Here is a 17,534-nt window from a genome sequence, read left to right on the forward strand (position 1 = left end):
GGAAGCAGAGATCGCAGTGGGAGGGCGGTGTTGCAGGTGTGCACCAGAGCTCAGGTGTGGGCTGGTGAGAGCTGCACGGTCCATGACCTCACCTGTTTAATGGCCTACTACCACTCCACTCTGCGGTATGTTGGGAGCATTCGCTCTTTGTTATCAATTATAAATCATATTAATAATAACAAACTTTTGACTGTACGGAAGGCAGATTTTATGGCGATCGGTTTACAATAGGTTTGCAAATTCTCATTAATTTAGCTGATTATTATAGAACGCTATATGTGATCTATATTTTGAATACATGCTACAAACTCCGTTTCCATATGAGTTGGGAAATTGTGTTAGATGTAAATATAAACGGAATACAATGATTTGCAAATCCTTTTCAACCCATATTCAGTTGAATGCACTACAAAGACAAGATATTTGAAATTCAAACTCATAAACTTTGTTTTTTTTTTTTCAAATAATAATTAACTTAAAATTTCATGGCTGCAACACATGCCAAAGTAGTTGGGAAAGGGCATGTTCACCACTGTGTTACATGACCTTTCCTTTTAACAACACTCAGTAAACGTTTGGGAACTGAGGAGACACATTTTTTAAGCTTCTCAGGTGGAATGCTTTCCCATTCTTGCTTGATGTACAGCTTAAGTTGTTCAACAGTCCGGGGGTCTCCGTTGTGGTATTTTAGGCTTCATAATGCACCACACATATTCAATGGGAGACAGGTCTGAACTACAGGCAGGCCGGTCTAGTACCCGCACTCTTTCACTATGAAGCCACGTTGATGTAACACGTTGCCTGGACATTGTCTTGCTGAAATAAGCAGGGGCGTCCCTGGTAACGTTGCTTGGATGGCAACATATGTTGCTCCAAAACCTGTATGTACCTTTCAGCATTAATGGCGCCTTCACAGATATGTAAGTTACCCATGTCTTGGGCACTAATACACCCCCATACCATCACAGATGCTGGCTTTTCAACTTTGCGCCTATAACAATGGGGATGGTTCTTTTTCTCTTTGGTTCGGAGGAGACGACATCCACAGTTTTCAAAAACAATTTGAAATGTGGACTCTTCAGACCACAGAACACTTTTCCACTTTGTATCAAGCCGACGGCGTTTCTGGGTGTTGTTGATAAACGGTTTTCGCCTTGCATAGGAGAGTTTTAACTTGCACTTACAGATGTAGCGACCAACTGTAGTTACTGACAGTGGGTTTCTGAAGTGTTCCTGAGCCCATGTGGTGATATCCTTTACACACTGATGTCGCTTGTTGATGCAGTACAGCCTGAGGGATCGAAGGTCACGGGCTTAGCTGCTTACGTGCAGTGATTTCGCCAGATTCTCTGAACCCTTTGATGATATTACGGACCGTAGATGGTGAAATCCCTAAATTCCTTGCAATAGCTGGTTGAGAAAGGTTTTTCTTAAACTGTTCAACAATTTGCTCACACATTTGTTGACAAAGTGGTGACCCTCGCCCCACCCTTGTTTGTGAATGACTGAGCATTTCATGGAATCTACTTTTATACCCAATCATGGCACCCACCTGTTCCCAATTTGCCTGTTCACCTGTGGGATGTTCCAAATAAGTGTTTGATGAGCATTCCTCAACTTTATCAGTATTTTTTGCCACCTTTCCCAACTTATTTGTCATGTGTTGCTGGCATCAAATTCTAAAGTTAACGATTATTTGCAAAAAAAAAAAGTTTATCAGTTTTAACATCAAATATGTTGTCTTTGTAGTATATTCAACTGAATATGGGTTCAAAATGATTTGCAAATCATTGTATTCCGTTTATATTTACAACTAACACAATTTCCCAACTCATATGGAAACGGAGTTTGTAAAAAGAACATCGTAAAAGGGTTCATTGCTATTAAAAAAACAGGTCCGTTTGTGTCAATGTGTGTTGTAGTATTGTCAACTTTCACGCTATGCAGTGTGAAATTACTGTCTAGTTACACAGCTGTTAGATTTGCTCTTCGTAGCAGGAGCGGGTGACCCCAAAATGTAGGCGACAGCAAGCAGCGTGCAAGTAAAAGAGTATTTAATGTAAAAAAAATCCAAAATACACACTTGAGTGCAGCGGGTTAAAATGCACGAAAAAACACAGGCAAGCTATGCGTGAAAACAAGTGACCTGGAGCTAAGAAACAAACAAAAGTAGTAGTGCAAAAATCAAGAATCTGCTAACCGTGTGCGTGACTCCAAACAAATGATCCCACACAGACAAAGAAAAGTAGTCACATATTTCTATTTAATGTGTGTGTGTGTGTGTGTGTGTGTGTGTGTGTGTGTGTGTGTGTGTGTGTGTGTGTGTGTGTGTGTGTGTGTGTGTGTGTGTGTGTGTGTGTGTGTGTGTGTGTGTGTGTGTGTGTGTGTGTGTGTATATATATATATATATATATATATATATATATATATATATATATATATATATACATATACAGTATATGTATATTTTACCTCTTCTTTTTTTCTTTTCTTTTTTTTGTGTGTATGTATGTGTATGTATACGTTTATGTGTATACACATTTAAGTATTTGTCTTAAATACTGCCCAGGTGATGATTAGCAGCAGGTGAAAAACATAATACTAATCACCACCAGGTGATGAAGACAGCACTAAGAAGAAGTGTGGAGGTAGTGCAGGGAAAATAAGAACAGGAAGTGGAACAAAATAAGAGCACAAGAAAGGAAGTGAATTGGAAAACCACCCAAAAACTATACAAAGAATGGCTTGCCCTAACAGACCATAACAGCATTTAAACATGCACCCAGTGACTTCCTCTTCAGTGTAAAGTAAACTTCAAAATAAAAGCCTGGTAGTATTAACTTGGATTCTACCACAGCAACCAACAAAATGCATCCATTTCACTTTTTCCTAATTCATTATTATTATTATAAGTGTTGTGCATGTACAATAGCTTTATTGCTGTTGTAATCAAGACAGACTGCAAAATTACTACAACGGCTCTGTTAAATATTAGTATAAAATATCACTTGACAACACAAGATGCTAGATTAGCATATGCAAAAATGGAGGAACACAGTGCCAGCAAACTTTGGTTTTACAATATTTTATTATTACCAATTCTTTGTATGTCTCCCCAAAGTCACAAGTAAATGTCAAAGCAATGGCAAGATCCAATTTCACTTTCAATTATGTAGACAACCCCTTATGTTGACGTCAGTCAGCCAGTCTAAGCGGCGTACCATATGATCGATTTCTTTTAGTACCAAATTTATAAAAAATACCTCCACTAGGAAGGAAGTTAGTCAGTTAGTTAAGTAGGTGCGTAGGTAATTATCCACATAACTCAAAAATAGTTATTATTTCTACTACGTTACCTTATGTTTACATTTCTGGGCTGAACTTCTCTGTGCATATGCTAGCAACCCCTCCCCCAGACACAGAGACAAAGAGAGTGGATGACTGACATGAGGGTTCACTCCGTTGACACGAGAAAAAAAACATACACAAATGGACATGGCAATTTAATTTATCGGTTTGGTAGTTAGCATCATAGCTGAAAGGTTTTTGGCGTATTTGATGAAACTTTCAGGGAATGTCAGAAATGGGGTAAGGAAAAAGTGATTTCATTTTGGGGGTAATCCCGATCACTGTCTGGATACAGGATTATATGAAAGGGTCCTTTACTATTGGGAGGTAAGGTCTGGCAGAGGTCTGCACTCTCCGACTGCTTTTCTTGTTTGGATAGAGTTTCATTAATTTAAAGGTAAACTTATTAATTCAAATGTTCATTAAATATTGACATTGTTGAATATAATCATAAATAATTATATTAAACATAAGAATTGATTATTTGTCCCATGCCCCTTAGTACCATTTAATAAACACTTTATTATTTTTAATAACAAGACTATCATTATTAGGTTTCTGGATGGTCACTCTACCATCTGAGCCACACCGATTCATAAATGCAACAATGTTTTAAGCAGTTAATAGGAGCTCACTATTTGGCAAATTTAAATTTGAAATAAACTTGAAAAATGGAACCTTTTTATAAAATGATCTCAAAAGTTGCAAATCAAGTATCTCAAAGTGGACTCACTATTTGGCAAGAATCTACTGTAGGCTGTTACTGTCCAATAACTCCTAGCGTTAAGATGTTTGATACTGATGCTCTTGGTCATTTATTTTCCTCCCATGATTAGTAAAGTAGAGTATAGCTACTTCAATCGTAAGTCAAAGTAACAGGAATATTTTGGTGTTTGTTTATAGGAAAGAAAAGCGTGATGAAGGTCTGACAGTAGTGATCGACAGCAGGAGGCAGCAGCCTGTTCCAGCTCTTTTGTCATTTCTGTCTGAATTTCAGGTAAGCGCAGACATGCAAGTGCACAGACGTCATAAAATGTTTACCTGCATTTAGGCTGCAAAGATATCTATATTCCTACATGGCATTCTTTACACATTTTCCTAATGTTAATCTCAATATGACTTTTTTTAAGAAGGCGCACCTTAAAGTTGTAATAACTGCACTTCTTCTGAGAATAGGCTGGCCTGGGGACATACCTGTGCTTACTTGTCTGTTTTTAACTACACGCTGGGAGTGGGTTGGTTTCAGTCCACTTGTAAGAGCCATATCATTATGTTCTGAAATATGCTTACTGATGCACAGATGGTTGGTCTGGAAACCCAAACCTAAACTTTGGATATCTCCAGTGTCTGTATTGTAATACTTTAATAACCTTTGGGTCAAAGAATACTATTAAATAAAATGTCCTGCGTGTGTTTTCAGACATTGGTACCAAATGCACTTTACTTAGTTCTGTTCTTGGTGGATAAGGAAGCGGCTGGCAAACCTGAAAGAGACATTGTCAACGTACAAGTGAGTCGATATTGTCGTTGTGTTGCTGTTTCCCCCTCCCATTTTTTCATACTATTGTTGTGTTTTTGTCGACACAGACGGAGACACTTTCATCGTTAAAGGCCCTACTGAAGCACATCGAGCAGAACCAGCTCACTCCTGACCTAGAGGGCACTTTTAGTTATGACCACAACCACTGGATCCTCTTCAGACAGGTAAGTGTACCAGATGAACCAACGTTATGACATACTGTATCTGCAAATCAATACAGGCCTCCAACGCGGAGTTCGCTTAAGTGTTATTAAAGATGCTTGTGCAATCTCCTTTGCCTTGCCAAGCTTTTAAGAGCAAAGCCAAGAGGTGTTGTTTTCATTGCCATTTATTAGTTGGTTTGTTAGCAGGATTACGCAAAAATTATACAACTCGAAATTAAACAAAACTTCATGGAGTGGTGTCAAATCTAATTACTGCCCTTTTGAGTTAGCTACAGCATCTCCTATTGGCGGCGTGTGCAAGGTCTACAAAGACAATTTTATTAGCGTTTGGTCATGAAACATTGGCACTAACTGCTGTGGCTGAAGGCAACCTCCTGACATATTTTATTACATCCACAAAATGACAGTATTTTCATTTGAAGTGTTATGAGGGGTCAGCATCCAGCAGCTTTATCTACCTCTGCAAGCACTTTGAAATGTTGGCTGTGCTACTCATCTGTTCGTGTGAAACCCATGTGTGTTACACATGTCGTGCTGTTGTCTACAATATACGCATCAGTGCTATTTTTTCAAGGCAGTTTACTGCTTTTTGCAATCTCAACATTGGTTCCGCTGTGCAATTGTACTGAAATTAATAACTTTATTTTAATAGGACAATGCACTTTGATCATCAAATGGATGGATGGATGAGCAAAAGTATCACAGTACATATGCCAGAATACGGTACAATAGCTAAATTTAATCTGTTGTCCTAAGGCAGGCACCATTAAAAACAAACAGACAGCATTACACTTACTTACAAGAACCACTTACAATAAATATACAAATTTTCACTATAAAAACAAGTCAACATAAAGGTCATTAACTAAGCATGCACATTACACGTGAAACAAGTCAACATAAAGGTCATTAACTAAGCATGCACATTACACGTGACTACGGACTGTTATATACTGTTTATGATTTTTTTAAGGTTGGGTTCTAATATGAGCTGGTAGTGAGTTCCTTGCTTTTGTGCCGCTGACCGAGAAAACCCCATGACAAAATTTAGTCCTACGTCCCTGTATGTAAAGAAATGGAAATTTCATAACACGGTTATTGTGAACAAAAATATCATGGTTATCATTATTATCAAGGTATTGCTGAATATGCTCCAGATGTACATATAAACAACCACAATGAAAACATTTTTTAACAATTTTTTATTTTTTTAAAAAAATTAATAATTTGACAAACATTAATTATTGTTCTTACTTCTTAAGAGTGATAATTGTTAGGCTTGACCAGAGCTGTTGAACCAAATGTACCAGGGACCCTCAAGGACAAAGTCAACGGAGGCAGTAATAAAGTATAACAGAGTTTAATGAAACTTTACGGAGGAGCGGAGGGATCCCGGGGAGGCGGCGAGGCGTGGGAGACACTGGGTTTGTGGAGGAGGGAGCCTGGAATGAAGCAGAAAGCAGAATCAGCATGGAACAAACGAGCACCAAGTTCTCCTTTAACTAACTCACAGAATACTACTAGATAACTGTAATTCTAAATGCTGTCTATACTGACCACAGGAGTCAACGTTCAAGCGTCGGACGCCGGCTCTCAGCGGTTTATGTAGGCTGCTCTCTGATGGCTGGGATGTGGAGCAGCTGGGCTGATTGGAACCAGCCACACCTGTGCTGGCTGCAGCAGGCTGAGAGAGACGCCCGGCCCTTGCCCTTAGATGGCGTGTAGAGGAGGGACCAGGAACGTGTGACACAACAGTACCCCCCCCCTTAGGGGAGGCACCGGACGACTGTCCTAGGGCACCTGGATTGTCCCGATAGAAATCGTCCAGCAGGGAGGGGTCAGCCAGGTAGGAACGGGGCACCCAGCTACGGTCTTCAGGGCCGAAGCCCTCCCAGTCCACCAGGTACTGGAATCCTTTCCCACGGCGGCGGACGGCGAGCAGCTTCCGAACCGTCCAAACAGGATCACCACCAGCCAGGACTCGGGGGGGTGGAGGGGCGGAGGTAGGGGGAGACAAGGCACTAGTGGTCACGGCCTTAATCTGGGACACGTGGAACACCGGGTGAACCTTAAGAGCAGGAGGGAGATTCAGACGAACTGCAACGGGGTTGATAACACTGTCCACAGTGTAGGGTCCGACATAACGAGGATTCAACTTGCGGGTTGAAGTCTGGGACGTCTGCAGGGGCAGGTCCCGGGCCAATAGCCAGACCTTCTGACCAGGCTGATAGTCAGGTGCACGCACCCTCCGGCGGTTGGCACCACGCTGGGTACGTGCAGAGGCACGGAGTAACGCAGCGCGGGCAGCCTCCCAGATGCGTCGACACCGGCGGAGGTGGGCTTCGGTGGAGGGAACTGCTACCTCCACTTCCTGTTCGGGAAACAGAGGGGGTTGGTAACCCAGCGAGCATTGAAAGGGTGACATGCCGGTGGCAGAGCTCTCCATGGTGTTGAGGGAATATTCCACCCAGGGTAAGTACTTAGCCCAAGAAGAGGGGTTGCTGGAGGCAACACAGCGAAGAGTCTCCTCAACTGTCTGGTTAGCGCGCTCCGTCTGCCCATTGGATTGTGGATGGTATCCAGAGGAGAGGCTGGCCGTGGCTCCAATACCCTTGCAAAAGGCCTTCCACACCTTGGAGATGAACTGGGGACCACGGTCTGACACGATGTCCGAAGGAATGCCGTGGGGGCGGACAACATGGAGGGTTAGGAGGTCAGCCGTCTCAGCAGCAGACGGGAGTTTGGGGAGAGGGACAAAATGAACTGCTTTAGAGAATCGGTCGACCACCGTCAGAATGGTGTCACAGCCCTGGGACACAGGAAGCCCAGTAACGAAGTCCATACCTATGTGAGACCAAGGCCGACTCGGAATAGGAAGGGGTTGTAGCAGGCCTGCAGGAGGCCTGTGTGAAGCCTTACTACGGGCGCAGACGGTGCAGGCGGCCACAAATTCCCTGACATCCTTCTTGAGGGTTGGCCACCAGAACCTCTGAGCAATGAACGAAGCTGTCCTGCGCTCTCCAGGGTGACAGGCAACACGGCTGGAGTGCCCCCACTCCAATACCGGTGTACGGACGGCATCAGGAACAAACTGTCTGTTCTGAGGGCCGTTGCCAGGGTCGGGCTGGTTCTCTAAGGCCTGCCTCACCACAGCGTCGATGGCCCACGTGACTACACCTACCACCCGGGCAGGGGGCAGGATGGTGTCGGAATCCGATTCCTCCTGGACAGCAGGATCTTCGTTAGAGAACTGACGAGAGAGAGCGTCCGCTCTGACGTTCTTGGAACCTGGGCGGTAGGTGAGGGTGAAATCAAACCGGCTGAAGAATAAGGCCCAGCGGGCCTGCCTGGAGTTAAGCCTCTTCGCCGTCTTCAAGTAGGTCAGATTCTTGTGGTCTGACCACACGATGAACGGCAGCTTCGCTCCCTCCAACCAGTGTCTCCATTCCTTCAGAGCGTCGTGGACCGCCAACAGCTCCTTGTTTCCCACGTCGTAGTTCCTCTCTGCGGGGTCGTAGCTCCTGGAGAAATAGGCGCACGGATGAATCTTCTGATCCTCTTCGGACCTCTGGGAAAGGACGGCTCCGATGCCTGTGTCAGAAGCGTCCACCTCGACAATGAACTGTCTTGTCGAGTCAGGGTGGATTAGCACGGGTGCTGTGGAGAACAGACTCTTGAGCTTGAAAAAGGCTGTCTCGGCTCGAGACGTCCAGGAAAAGGGACGCGAAACGGAGGTTAGAGCATTAAGGGGGGCAGCGATCTGACTGTAACCCTTGATAAACCGGCGTAGAAAACCGGCGAAACCCAGGAATCGTCTGAGCTGAGTCCGGTTAGTAGGACGTGGCCACTCCTCCACGGCTTTGACCTTGGCAGGATCCGCACGCATCTGTCCAGCTTCCACAACGTTGCCAAGGTATGTCACCGAGTCAGAGTGGAAGACACACTTCTTAGCCTTGACGAACAGGCGGTTCTCCAACAACCGCTGGAGAACAAGGCGGACATGCTGGTGGTGTTCCTCCACAGACCTGGAGAAGATAAGGATGTCATCCAAATACACCACCACAAAGATGTTTAGCATATCTCGTAGCACATCATTCACGAGGGCTTGAAACACCGCCGGGGCATTGGAAAGCCCAAAAGGCATCACAAGGTACTCAAAATGGCCAAGGTGGGTGTTGAAGGCCGTCTTCCACTCGTCACCGTCTCTGATCCGAACTAGGTGGTAGGCATTGCGGAGATCAAGCTTAGTGAACACTCGGGCATGAGTGAGTGGCTCAAGAGTGGAACTAATAAGGGGAAGTGGATACTTATTCTTCACTGTGATGTCATTGAGACCACGATAGTCAATGCAAGGTCTCAGACCACCATCCTTCTTGTCTACAAAGAAGAAGCCTGCCCCCAGAGGCGAGGACGACGGCCTGATGATGCCGGAGAGCAGGGACTCCGCAATGTAGTTGTGCATCGACTCCTTCTCTGGTAGGGAGATGTTGTAGAGATGCGACTTAGGATAGGGAGCCCCAGGCAGGAGATCAATGCCAATATCATAGGGCCGGTGCGGAGGAAGTGAGAGTGCTTTATCCTTACTGAATACCAAGGCAAGGTCATGATAAACAGGTGGAACACCAGTGATGTCGGGGGGAGAGGACATGGGTTTGGGTCTGCTTGAAGGGGACAGGGCGGAGCGCAGACAGGTTGCATGGCATGCGGTGCTCCAGCCCAAAATACGACCAGAGGCCCAGGAGATGTGAGGTTCATGCCTCTCCAACCAAGGTCTACCCAACACCAGGGGCGCTGTTGGGGCGTGTAGAACAAAAAAGCGGATGGTTTCAGAGTGATTTCCAGACAGAGTGAGTGTGAGGGGTTCTGTGGAAAAGGATATAGTTCCCATGGAGTGTCCGTCGATCGCTTGGGGAGACAGTGTGCGATCTAAAGGAACTAAAGGAATGCCCGCCTGGTGAGCCAAAGAGATGTCCATGAGGCACTCGTCTGCACCGGAGTCAATGAGGGCACTAACAGACAGTGTCTCTTCATTCCAGGTCAAGGTTGCAGGGAAAAGTCGGTTGGAATGATTCTTGGGCTGGGGAAGAGTTGTTTGGCTCACCAGTATAGCCCCTACCGGCGAGCTGGGTCTTTTGGGCGGATCGGGCAGACCTTGATGAAATGTCCTGGCTCACCACAGTAAAGACACAGCTGGTTGGTGAGCCTTTGTTCCCTCTCAGCTAGTGTCAGCCGGGACCGGCCGATCTCCATGGGCTCGGCAGGCCCGGGTGAAGAGGGAGCAGGGAGGAGCATAAGCTGTCGAGGTTGTGGAGTGGAGCGAGGAGATGGTGAAGTGCGGGTCACTGAAGCAGAGCGACTGGACCCAGGAGGAGGAGAGCTTCGTTGGGCTCGGTCCGCATGGCGCTCCTGAAGTCGTGTTCCCATCTTAAGGGCCAGGGATATGAGCTCATTAAGAGTCTGTGGGCTGTCACGGACCAAAAGATCTTTAATAGAATCACTCAGCCCCTTGCGGTAGACACTAAGAAGGGCGTGGTCGTTCCACTGGCTTTCAGCAGCAAGGATCCGGAACTCCAAAGTATACTGAGCCACAGAACGTGACCCTTGGCGAATAACTAGCAAACGGCTGGAAGCATCTTGTCCGTCAGTAGGGTGGTTAAACACAGCTTGAAACTCACTCTTAAACTGAGAGTAGTTAGTGGCAAAGACAGGGTTGTTCTCTACTGCTGCAATAGCCCAATTAAGAGCGTCGTCGACCAGGAGGGACATGATGAGAGCAATCTTCGAACCATCAGAAGTATATTTGGATGGCTGATGAGTAAAAAGTAACTCACACTGTGCCAGGAAGCCCCTGCAATGACCAAAATCCCCATTAAATGGCCTAGGACTGACTAAGCCAGGCTCAGACTGAGGCTGCTGTGTGCTGGGGAGGACGGGGTTAACAGGCTGGTTTGAAGAACTTGAAGCAGAGTTAGATTCAGCTGAAACATGTGCTGTAAGGACCTCCAGGGTCTTCTGTATGCCGAGCAAGACTCCAGAAATGTCCTTCACTTGGCCAGACAGAGCAGCCACATTACCAACAGTAGTTTGTGAAGTCTTCTCAAGCACAGCAATTTGGGATTGAACAGTGGGAAAAGCTTTGTTCAATTCTTCATGCAAAGTGGACAGTTGTGTGGCCTGGCCAAACACAAGCTCTCGTAATTCAGGGTTCTTCTGTCCCTCTGTCCCTGAGGACCCGGTTTGGTTCATTTTGGCTTGAACGTTCTGTTAGGCTTGACCAGAGCTGTTGAACCAAATGTACCAGGGACCCTCAAGGACAAAGTCAACGGAGGCAGTAATAAAGTATAACAGAGTTTAATGAAACTTTACGGAGGAGCGGAGGGATCCCGGGGAGGCGGCGAGGCGTGGGAGACACTGGGTTTGTGGAGGAGGGAGCCTGGAATGAAGCAGAAAGCAGAATCAGCATGGAACAAACGAGCACCAAGTTCTCCTTTAACTAACTCACAGAATACTACTAGATAACTGTAATTCTAAATGCTGTCTATACTGACCACAGGAGTCAACGTTCAAGCGTCGGACGCCGGCTCTCAGCGGTTTATGTAGGCTGCTCTCTGATGGCTGGGATGTGGAGCAGCTGGGCTGATTGGAACCAGCCACACCTGTGCTGGCTGCAGCAGGCTGAGAGAGACGCCCGGCCCTTGCCCTTAGATGGCGTGTAGAGGAGGGACCAGGAACGTGTGACACAACAATAATACTGTTATTTAAATGTTTAAATGTGTTTATCTTCCGTTTTAATTTGTCATGGTTTTGGAGTGTATTTTAATAATAAAGGCAAAACGAGTGCTGCACGTCCGGTTGATGTGATGTCACACGTGTTCACTTCCTGTTGTAGACACCCCCGTGTAAAGATTGATTGCTCTAACTCTGTGTTTTAAAAGGGCCCTATTATTCAAAACCAATTTTTCTTACTTATTGATACATGTCTTTGTGTATTCGTGATCTGCGTAAGTCCCAGAATTTGAAATCAAACCACGGAGGCCTGGCTGAGGTATTTATAAAACAATCGTGCCTTCCTTCATACCCAATTTGTGACAATTTTCACAGTTGTGATATCAGAGGATATCTCCATATATGTTAGAGATTCATCCAAAGTGCTTAGTGCAAGTCTGCTATTGTAGTCCGATGTTGTAGTCAATAATTTCCTTATTTTTCTCTATCCTCTTGTTTTGGGGCAGACTGGCTCGTACATGCACATGGATCCTTTGCTGTTGCCATTTTTAATACAAAGTAGCGCATTCGAACTTATATCTGTCAGTCGACTCGCTCTGGAAGCGCTAAAAATTACGAAATGGATGAAGGGGAGAAGACCGTTCAAAAACCGGCGCATCCCAAAAAGACGGTCAGAAAGTAAATAAATAAATGGGTTATACTTGTATAGCGCTTTTCTACCTTCAAGGTACTCAAAGCGCTTTGACAGTATTTCCACATTCACCCATTCACACACACATTCACACACTGATGGCGGGAGCTGCCATGCAAGGCGCTAACCAGCAGCCATCAGGAGCAAGGGTGAAGTGTCTTGCCCAAGGACACAATGGACGTGACTAGGATGGTAGAAGGTGGGGATTGAACCCCAGTAACCAGCAACCCTCCGATTGCTGGCACGGCCACTCTACCAACTTCGCCAAGTAGTTTGAAGATGGTCTGTAAAACATTATCTATCCAAAATTTTGACCAAATAACCACCATTACATGTTATGTAGACCACAAGGAAGTGTTTTAAATGTAGAAAAAAAACATCATAATATGACTCATTTTAAGAGAGCACAGTCTGTAGGTTCAAAAGTGCAAACCAAAAACCACACAATAATTAACCAACGTCGTCCATAGGCCGACACTGGCAAACAAACCCTCCTGATTAGTGATCAAAGGCAGGTAAGCAGGTGTGGTGTTCAAGCCAGAGGTAAAGTGGCAAGTGGCCGACAATGAGGCAAACAGGAAGTTGAACAGAAAATAAGAACACTGGACAGTAACTAAATATCAAAACACAGGAAAATACACACACAAGTCCAACCTGTGATGAGTGATCATGACAATTGGTTGTCTATTCTAAACCTCTTTTTTCATTCTCTTTTAACATTCTTAAAATGGACATATTAGAAGTAATCCTCTTGGCAAAACACTTCAAGTTAGTTGAAAATTCAGAGGAAAAAAGTGGTGCAGTTTCAAAAACACCATGAAGAACACAATGAACTTAAACTTTGTCTCAGTGTTTTTAGAAAGCCATTAAACTTTCAGCACTTCCTGTTCAGCATTATCATGTTGGCAGTTCACCATTAAAGACGCGTTTGCAAAAGCAATCGAGTGTTTCTTCAAACCGCCTCATTGGTGAAATCCATAACTGCCACAACACATTCATTTATCATTCAACTGTTACAATTATATTATAATAAAAACAATTGTCAAAAAAATTACACCATGATAGCCAAAATAAAGGTAACAACCTTAACCAATGTGAACATGCTAGATTTAAGCATAAAATAAAATAGAACAAACAACAAACAAACACACATTTTTACAATGGAAATCAGTGTGTACATCGTGCCGTCAACCAATTGCGAGCACTGCATGCAACTCTAACTACAAAGATGATGGTCAAGTTGACTTAAGTCTTTGCATCTTACGGTTTCGTTATTTTATCCGTTGAGTGGATAATTTACAATAAAAGAAGGTATTGGTGTGTAGCTACAGCATTAGTCTGCCGCCAGCCACAACAGGAGCAGCTATTGCTTGCACCTGCGCTGATTAGAGTAGTGGCAGCCAATCCAGAGGGCGCTTAAAGTTAGCTGACACGTCATCTTAAACAGTGTGATGTGTGATGTGAGTTACACCTGAATTATTATTGCGACATTCAGTGGACACATTTAGAACAGCAGTTTTTTTCATTAAATAATTGCAGCTCATTTTTATACTTAGCAAACTCATCTTGCAGGCTGGGTTAAACCTGTTCGCGGGCAGTGTCAGGCCCGCAGGCAGTACGTTTGACACCCCTGCTTCAGAGTGACATTCAAACTAAAAATTTTCTTTTTTTCTTTCTTTTTTTCCCCAAACCTGTACAGAAAATTGAACCATTTGCCAGCAGTTGTAGTGAAGCCATCTCTTCCCTCCAGGAGTCTATTGCCACGTTAAGCGACAGAGGCAACCTGAAAACATGTGAGGTAAGACACATGTTTATGACACAGGTTTAAGATACTAAACTGAACTAAACATACTATATACTCCATCTGTATATGCCTTATGCTGCACTTTTTGTTTTAAAGGAGACTTATGATGAATTTTGTCTTTTCGGACTTATAAACACTCTTAAAATGTTGGATGCTTGTGTTAAAAAAGGCCAAAGCGTCAAATCCTAAAGTTCATGCATTTGGGCGTGAGCTTGCACACAGTTTTAGATGCCTCTGATCGCAGGGTTTGCAGTCTGGTTACATTGTGATGTCACTGCTAGGTGGAAGCTCTTATTTAGACAATAAGTCAAGCTGTGGTGCTAAGAAAACACAGAAAAGGGTAGGATAAAGTATTATTTTCATCTAATATTAACATGCGCATAACACTGACGCAGAGACATTAATGCTATTAAAACAGCTTTTTTTGGCAGAGTCCTAATCGATTGGCGAGCGTGCCGGTGAACATAATATTATGACTTGGTGAATTTATTTAGTGTTTTTGAAGTGTAATTTTGACTGTGTCTGTGGAAAAAAATAGCGGTGATGACATCTAGAGAGGGTGGGGCGTGGTTACATTTGCAATCTGAACATCTTGCAGACTGACTCAAAAGACGGGTTATAAAAGTTACTGTGGAGCAAAAGTTACGCCAAATGTACACCAAGCATATCCAACACATATTATCAAGACCACAAGGAAGTGTTTAAAATGTAAATCCAAATTATCAAAGATCCCCTTTAAGCTGTAAAACTGAGATGAAAAGAGTTGTTTCTGGTTCCTTTTCAGGAAGTGTCTCAGATGATGGAGCAGCAGAAGCATCTCATGAAGTGTGTCCTGGATGACACCCACCTAAATAGGTTACGTCTGGAAGGAGGCACAATCCTCGCCCGCATCAGGAAGGAAGAGGCTTGTGACAATGACAGCTACAGGTACTGCCCACGGAGAGGCCATTCAGTTCCTGTGGATCCAACCAATTTATTAATTTTTCGCCTGTTTTCAGGGATGCTGTAGATATATTAAATGCACTGTACAACCAACTGGATGAGGAGGTCCATGAGCTTGTGATCCTGTCCAACAAGTCTCAGAAGGACTTAGAAAGCCTGTTGGAGGTTCGCAGGTTTGAGGAGCAAACCCAACAGGTGAATCTTCTTCTCTTTCTTAAATGTGCCTTCCTCTTTACAATTATACGTGGGTAACCAGTGATTGGATCTTGTCAGGTCAAACTGTGGTTCAATGTGGAGGGAGAGAAACATCTTACACCTTTAGAATCACATACATTGTCTGTGAGCAAAATAAAAGACATGAAGAAGAATTTGGAGCAATTTCTGGAGGAGTCAGTGGTAAATATCTGTCACTGGTTTACATAAAGATTATTTTTTCAAAATGTATATATAATATATATAAGCGCAATCTAAACAATTGTCCGTATGTTGACTGATCAGCACCAGCAGAGACAGGCCCTACACATGGTAAACGAGTCTCCACAGTCCATTCCAGGCTCAGTTTTCTTGGAATTCAAGCAGCATATTGGCTCCATCCTGAGCAGAGCGGAGAAAAGGAAGTCACTCTTGGACATCCTGAGCACCCTTTATGAGTTCTATGACTCTGTAAGGACTCTGTTGTGTGAATAATCAATCAATGAATAGATATACACTAAAATACTATGTCCATAGGTGAACCAGTGGATGGAGCACTGTCAGGACTACATCAGTCACCTGAACACCTCAGGAAAAGCACTTTCACCTGCTGTGGTCCAAACCCTGCAGCATTACTGCACAGAGGCCTCCAAATTCTCCATGGACAACTTCAGCACATTAAATGACACGGTGCTCTCCTTGGATAGTCCTCCACAAGTGCAGCAGTGGAACATGGTGTGGCACAAGTGTCAGCAGACCAAGCACCAGTTAGAGGACGCGGTGGTCCGAGCCACGTCGTCAGGCGCCGTGGCCTCTGACCTGACAGATGCTGTTAAACCTACAGAGACCCAGAGTAGTGCACCAGAAGAGAGTGGACGTGTGCGTCTAACTGAAGGGTCTACTTGCTCCAGCAGGGCAGCTACACCACTGACCGTCGAGGATTCAAAACCTTTATCCAAAAGCCTTTCTGGTTCCATCTCCTCCTCCTCGTCACGCTTTACTTTCCCCCCTGACAGCACACTAAACGCATCCATGTTCGACGACACGGACAGCGACTGCACTATCGACTCCACCGTCTCATGCCACTCGGAGCCCATCTCGTCCCGAGTCCGCAAGCCGCCAATGAAGAAGATCATGAAGAAGACCATGAGTTACGAGCTGACGCAGAGAGACGGCGGTCACTCGGACGTCAGCCATGTGCATGGTTACACAGGCGTCTACATCAAGGGGCTGGAGGTGGCCAATAACGTGTCTGCGGAAAAGAAGCTGCAAAGACCCGATGTCATGAGCCCGACGTTAGTGCGTAGTCGTAGCATGTCCACACCTTCCAGGATACATAACCGACACATTGAAGGAGATGGAACGATACAGAGCAGGTAAGGGCTATAACCATTGCATCGATAGGCCTGTGGACATTAAAATATGAATACATCATATTATGGAGCAGGGGTCACCAACCTTTTTGAAACCAAGAGCTACTTCTTGGGTACTGATTAATGCGAAGGGCTACCAGTTTGATACACACTTAAATAAATTGCCAGAAATAGCCAATTTGCTGAATTTACATGTTATTATTAATAATTAATGATATTTATCTTTGTGGAAACACTGATCATCTCAATGATTTCTCACAATAAATATATATAGAAACAGATAAATATCAATATGCAACACTTTATTTTTATATTTTCTCTAAGTGCACATTTTTCTAAGACAGTCTTGTGAAATCACAATATCCCATTTTAACTAGCTAGCCACTAACATTTTTTAACAAATCATGAATTACTTTGCACCATGTTTGTACAAATACTAACTCATGTAAAATACAAAAGTCAACTCTCAAATTTTTAAATAAATCATGTCACACTTTGAACTGGACACCAAATCTGTTATCTGTTTCTTTGTCAGTTAGTGAAGACCAAGTCTTTAAGATATTTTATTGGATTTTCAAATTCTATTTGAGTTTTGTCTCTCTTAGAATTAAAAATGTCGAGCAAAGCGAGACCAGCTTGCTAGTAAATAAATACAATTTAAAAAATAGAGGCAGCTCACTGGTAAGTGCCGCTATTTGAGCTATTTTTAGAACAGCCCAGCGGGCTACTCATCTGGTCTTTACGGGCTACCTGG

At 44.1% G+C, this 17,534-nt stretch overlaps 1 protein-coding gene across 4 annotated transcripts in view; it reads left to right on the plus strand.

Annotated features, from left to right (window-relative positions):
- The window catches only part of zgc:158766 (uncharacterized protein LOC100009641 homolog), a 109,527-nt gene that overhangs the window by 77,040 nt on the left and 14,953 nt on the right, over positions 1-17,534 (plus strand). For 3 of the 4 annotated variants that reach the window (XM_062063008.1, XM_062063007.1, XM_062063009.1), the window contains 10 exons: positions 2-125; positions 4,252-4,345; positions 4,769-4,858; positions 4,936-5,052; positions 14,169-14,267; positions 15,058-15,200; positions 15,272-15,410; positions 15,489-15,611; positions 15,714-15,878; positions 15,945-16,783. In XM_062063008.1, the coding sequence (XP_061918992.1) occupies positions 2-125; positions 4,252-4,345; positions 4,769-4,858; positions 4,936-5,052; positions 14,169-14,267; positions 15,058-15,200; positions 15,272-15,410; positions 15,489-15,611; positions 15,714-15,878; positions 15,945-16,783 (1,933 nt within the window). The remainder of the gene's footprint in view (position 1; positions 126-4,251; positions 4,346-4,768; positions 4,859-4,935; positions 5,053-14,168; positions 14,268-15,057; positions 15,201-15,271; positions 15,411-15,488; positions 15,612-15,713; positions 15,879-15,944; positions 16,784-17,534) is intronic. The other variant, XM_062063010.1, reaches the window with a different exon arrangement.

Source organism: Entelurus aequoreus, linkage group LG11, assembly GCF_033978785.1.
Source record: "Entelurus aequoreus isolate RoL-2023_Sb linkage group LG11, RoL_Eaeq_v1.1, whole genome shotgun sequence".
Taxonomy (NCBI): domain Eukaryota; kingdom Metazoa; phylum Chordata; class Actinopteri; order Syngnathiformes; family Syngnathidae; genus Entelurus; species Entelurus aequoreus.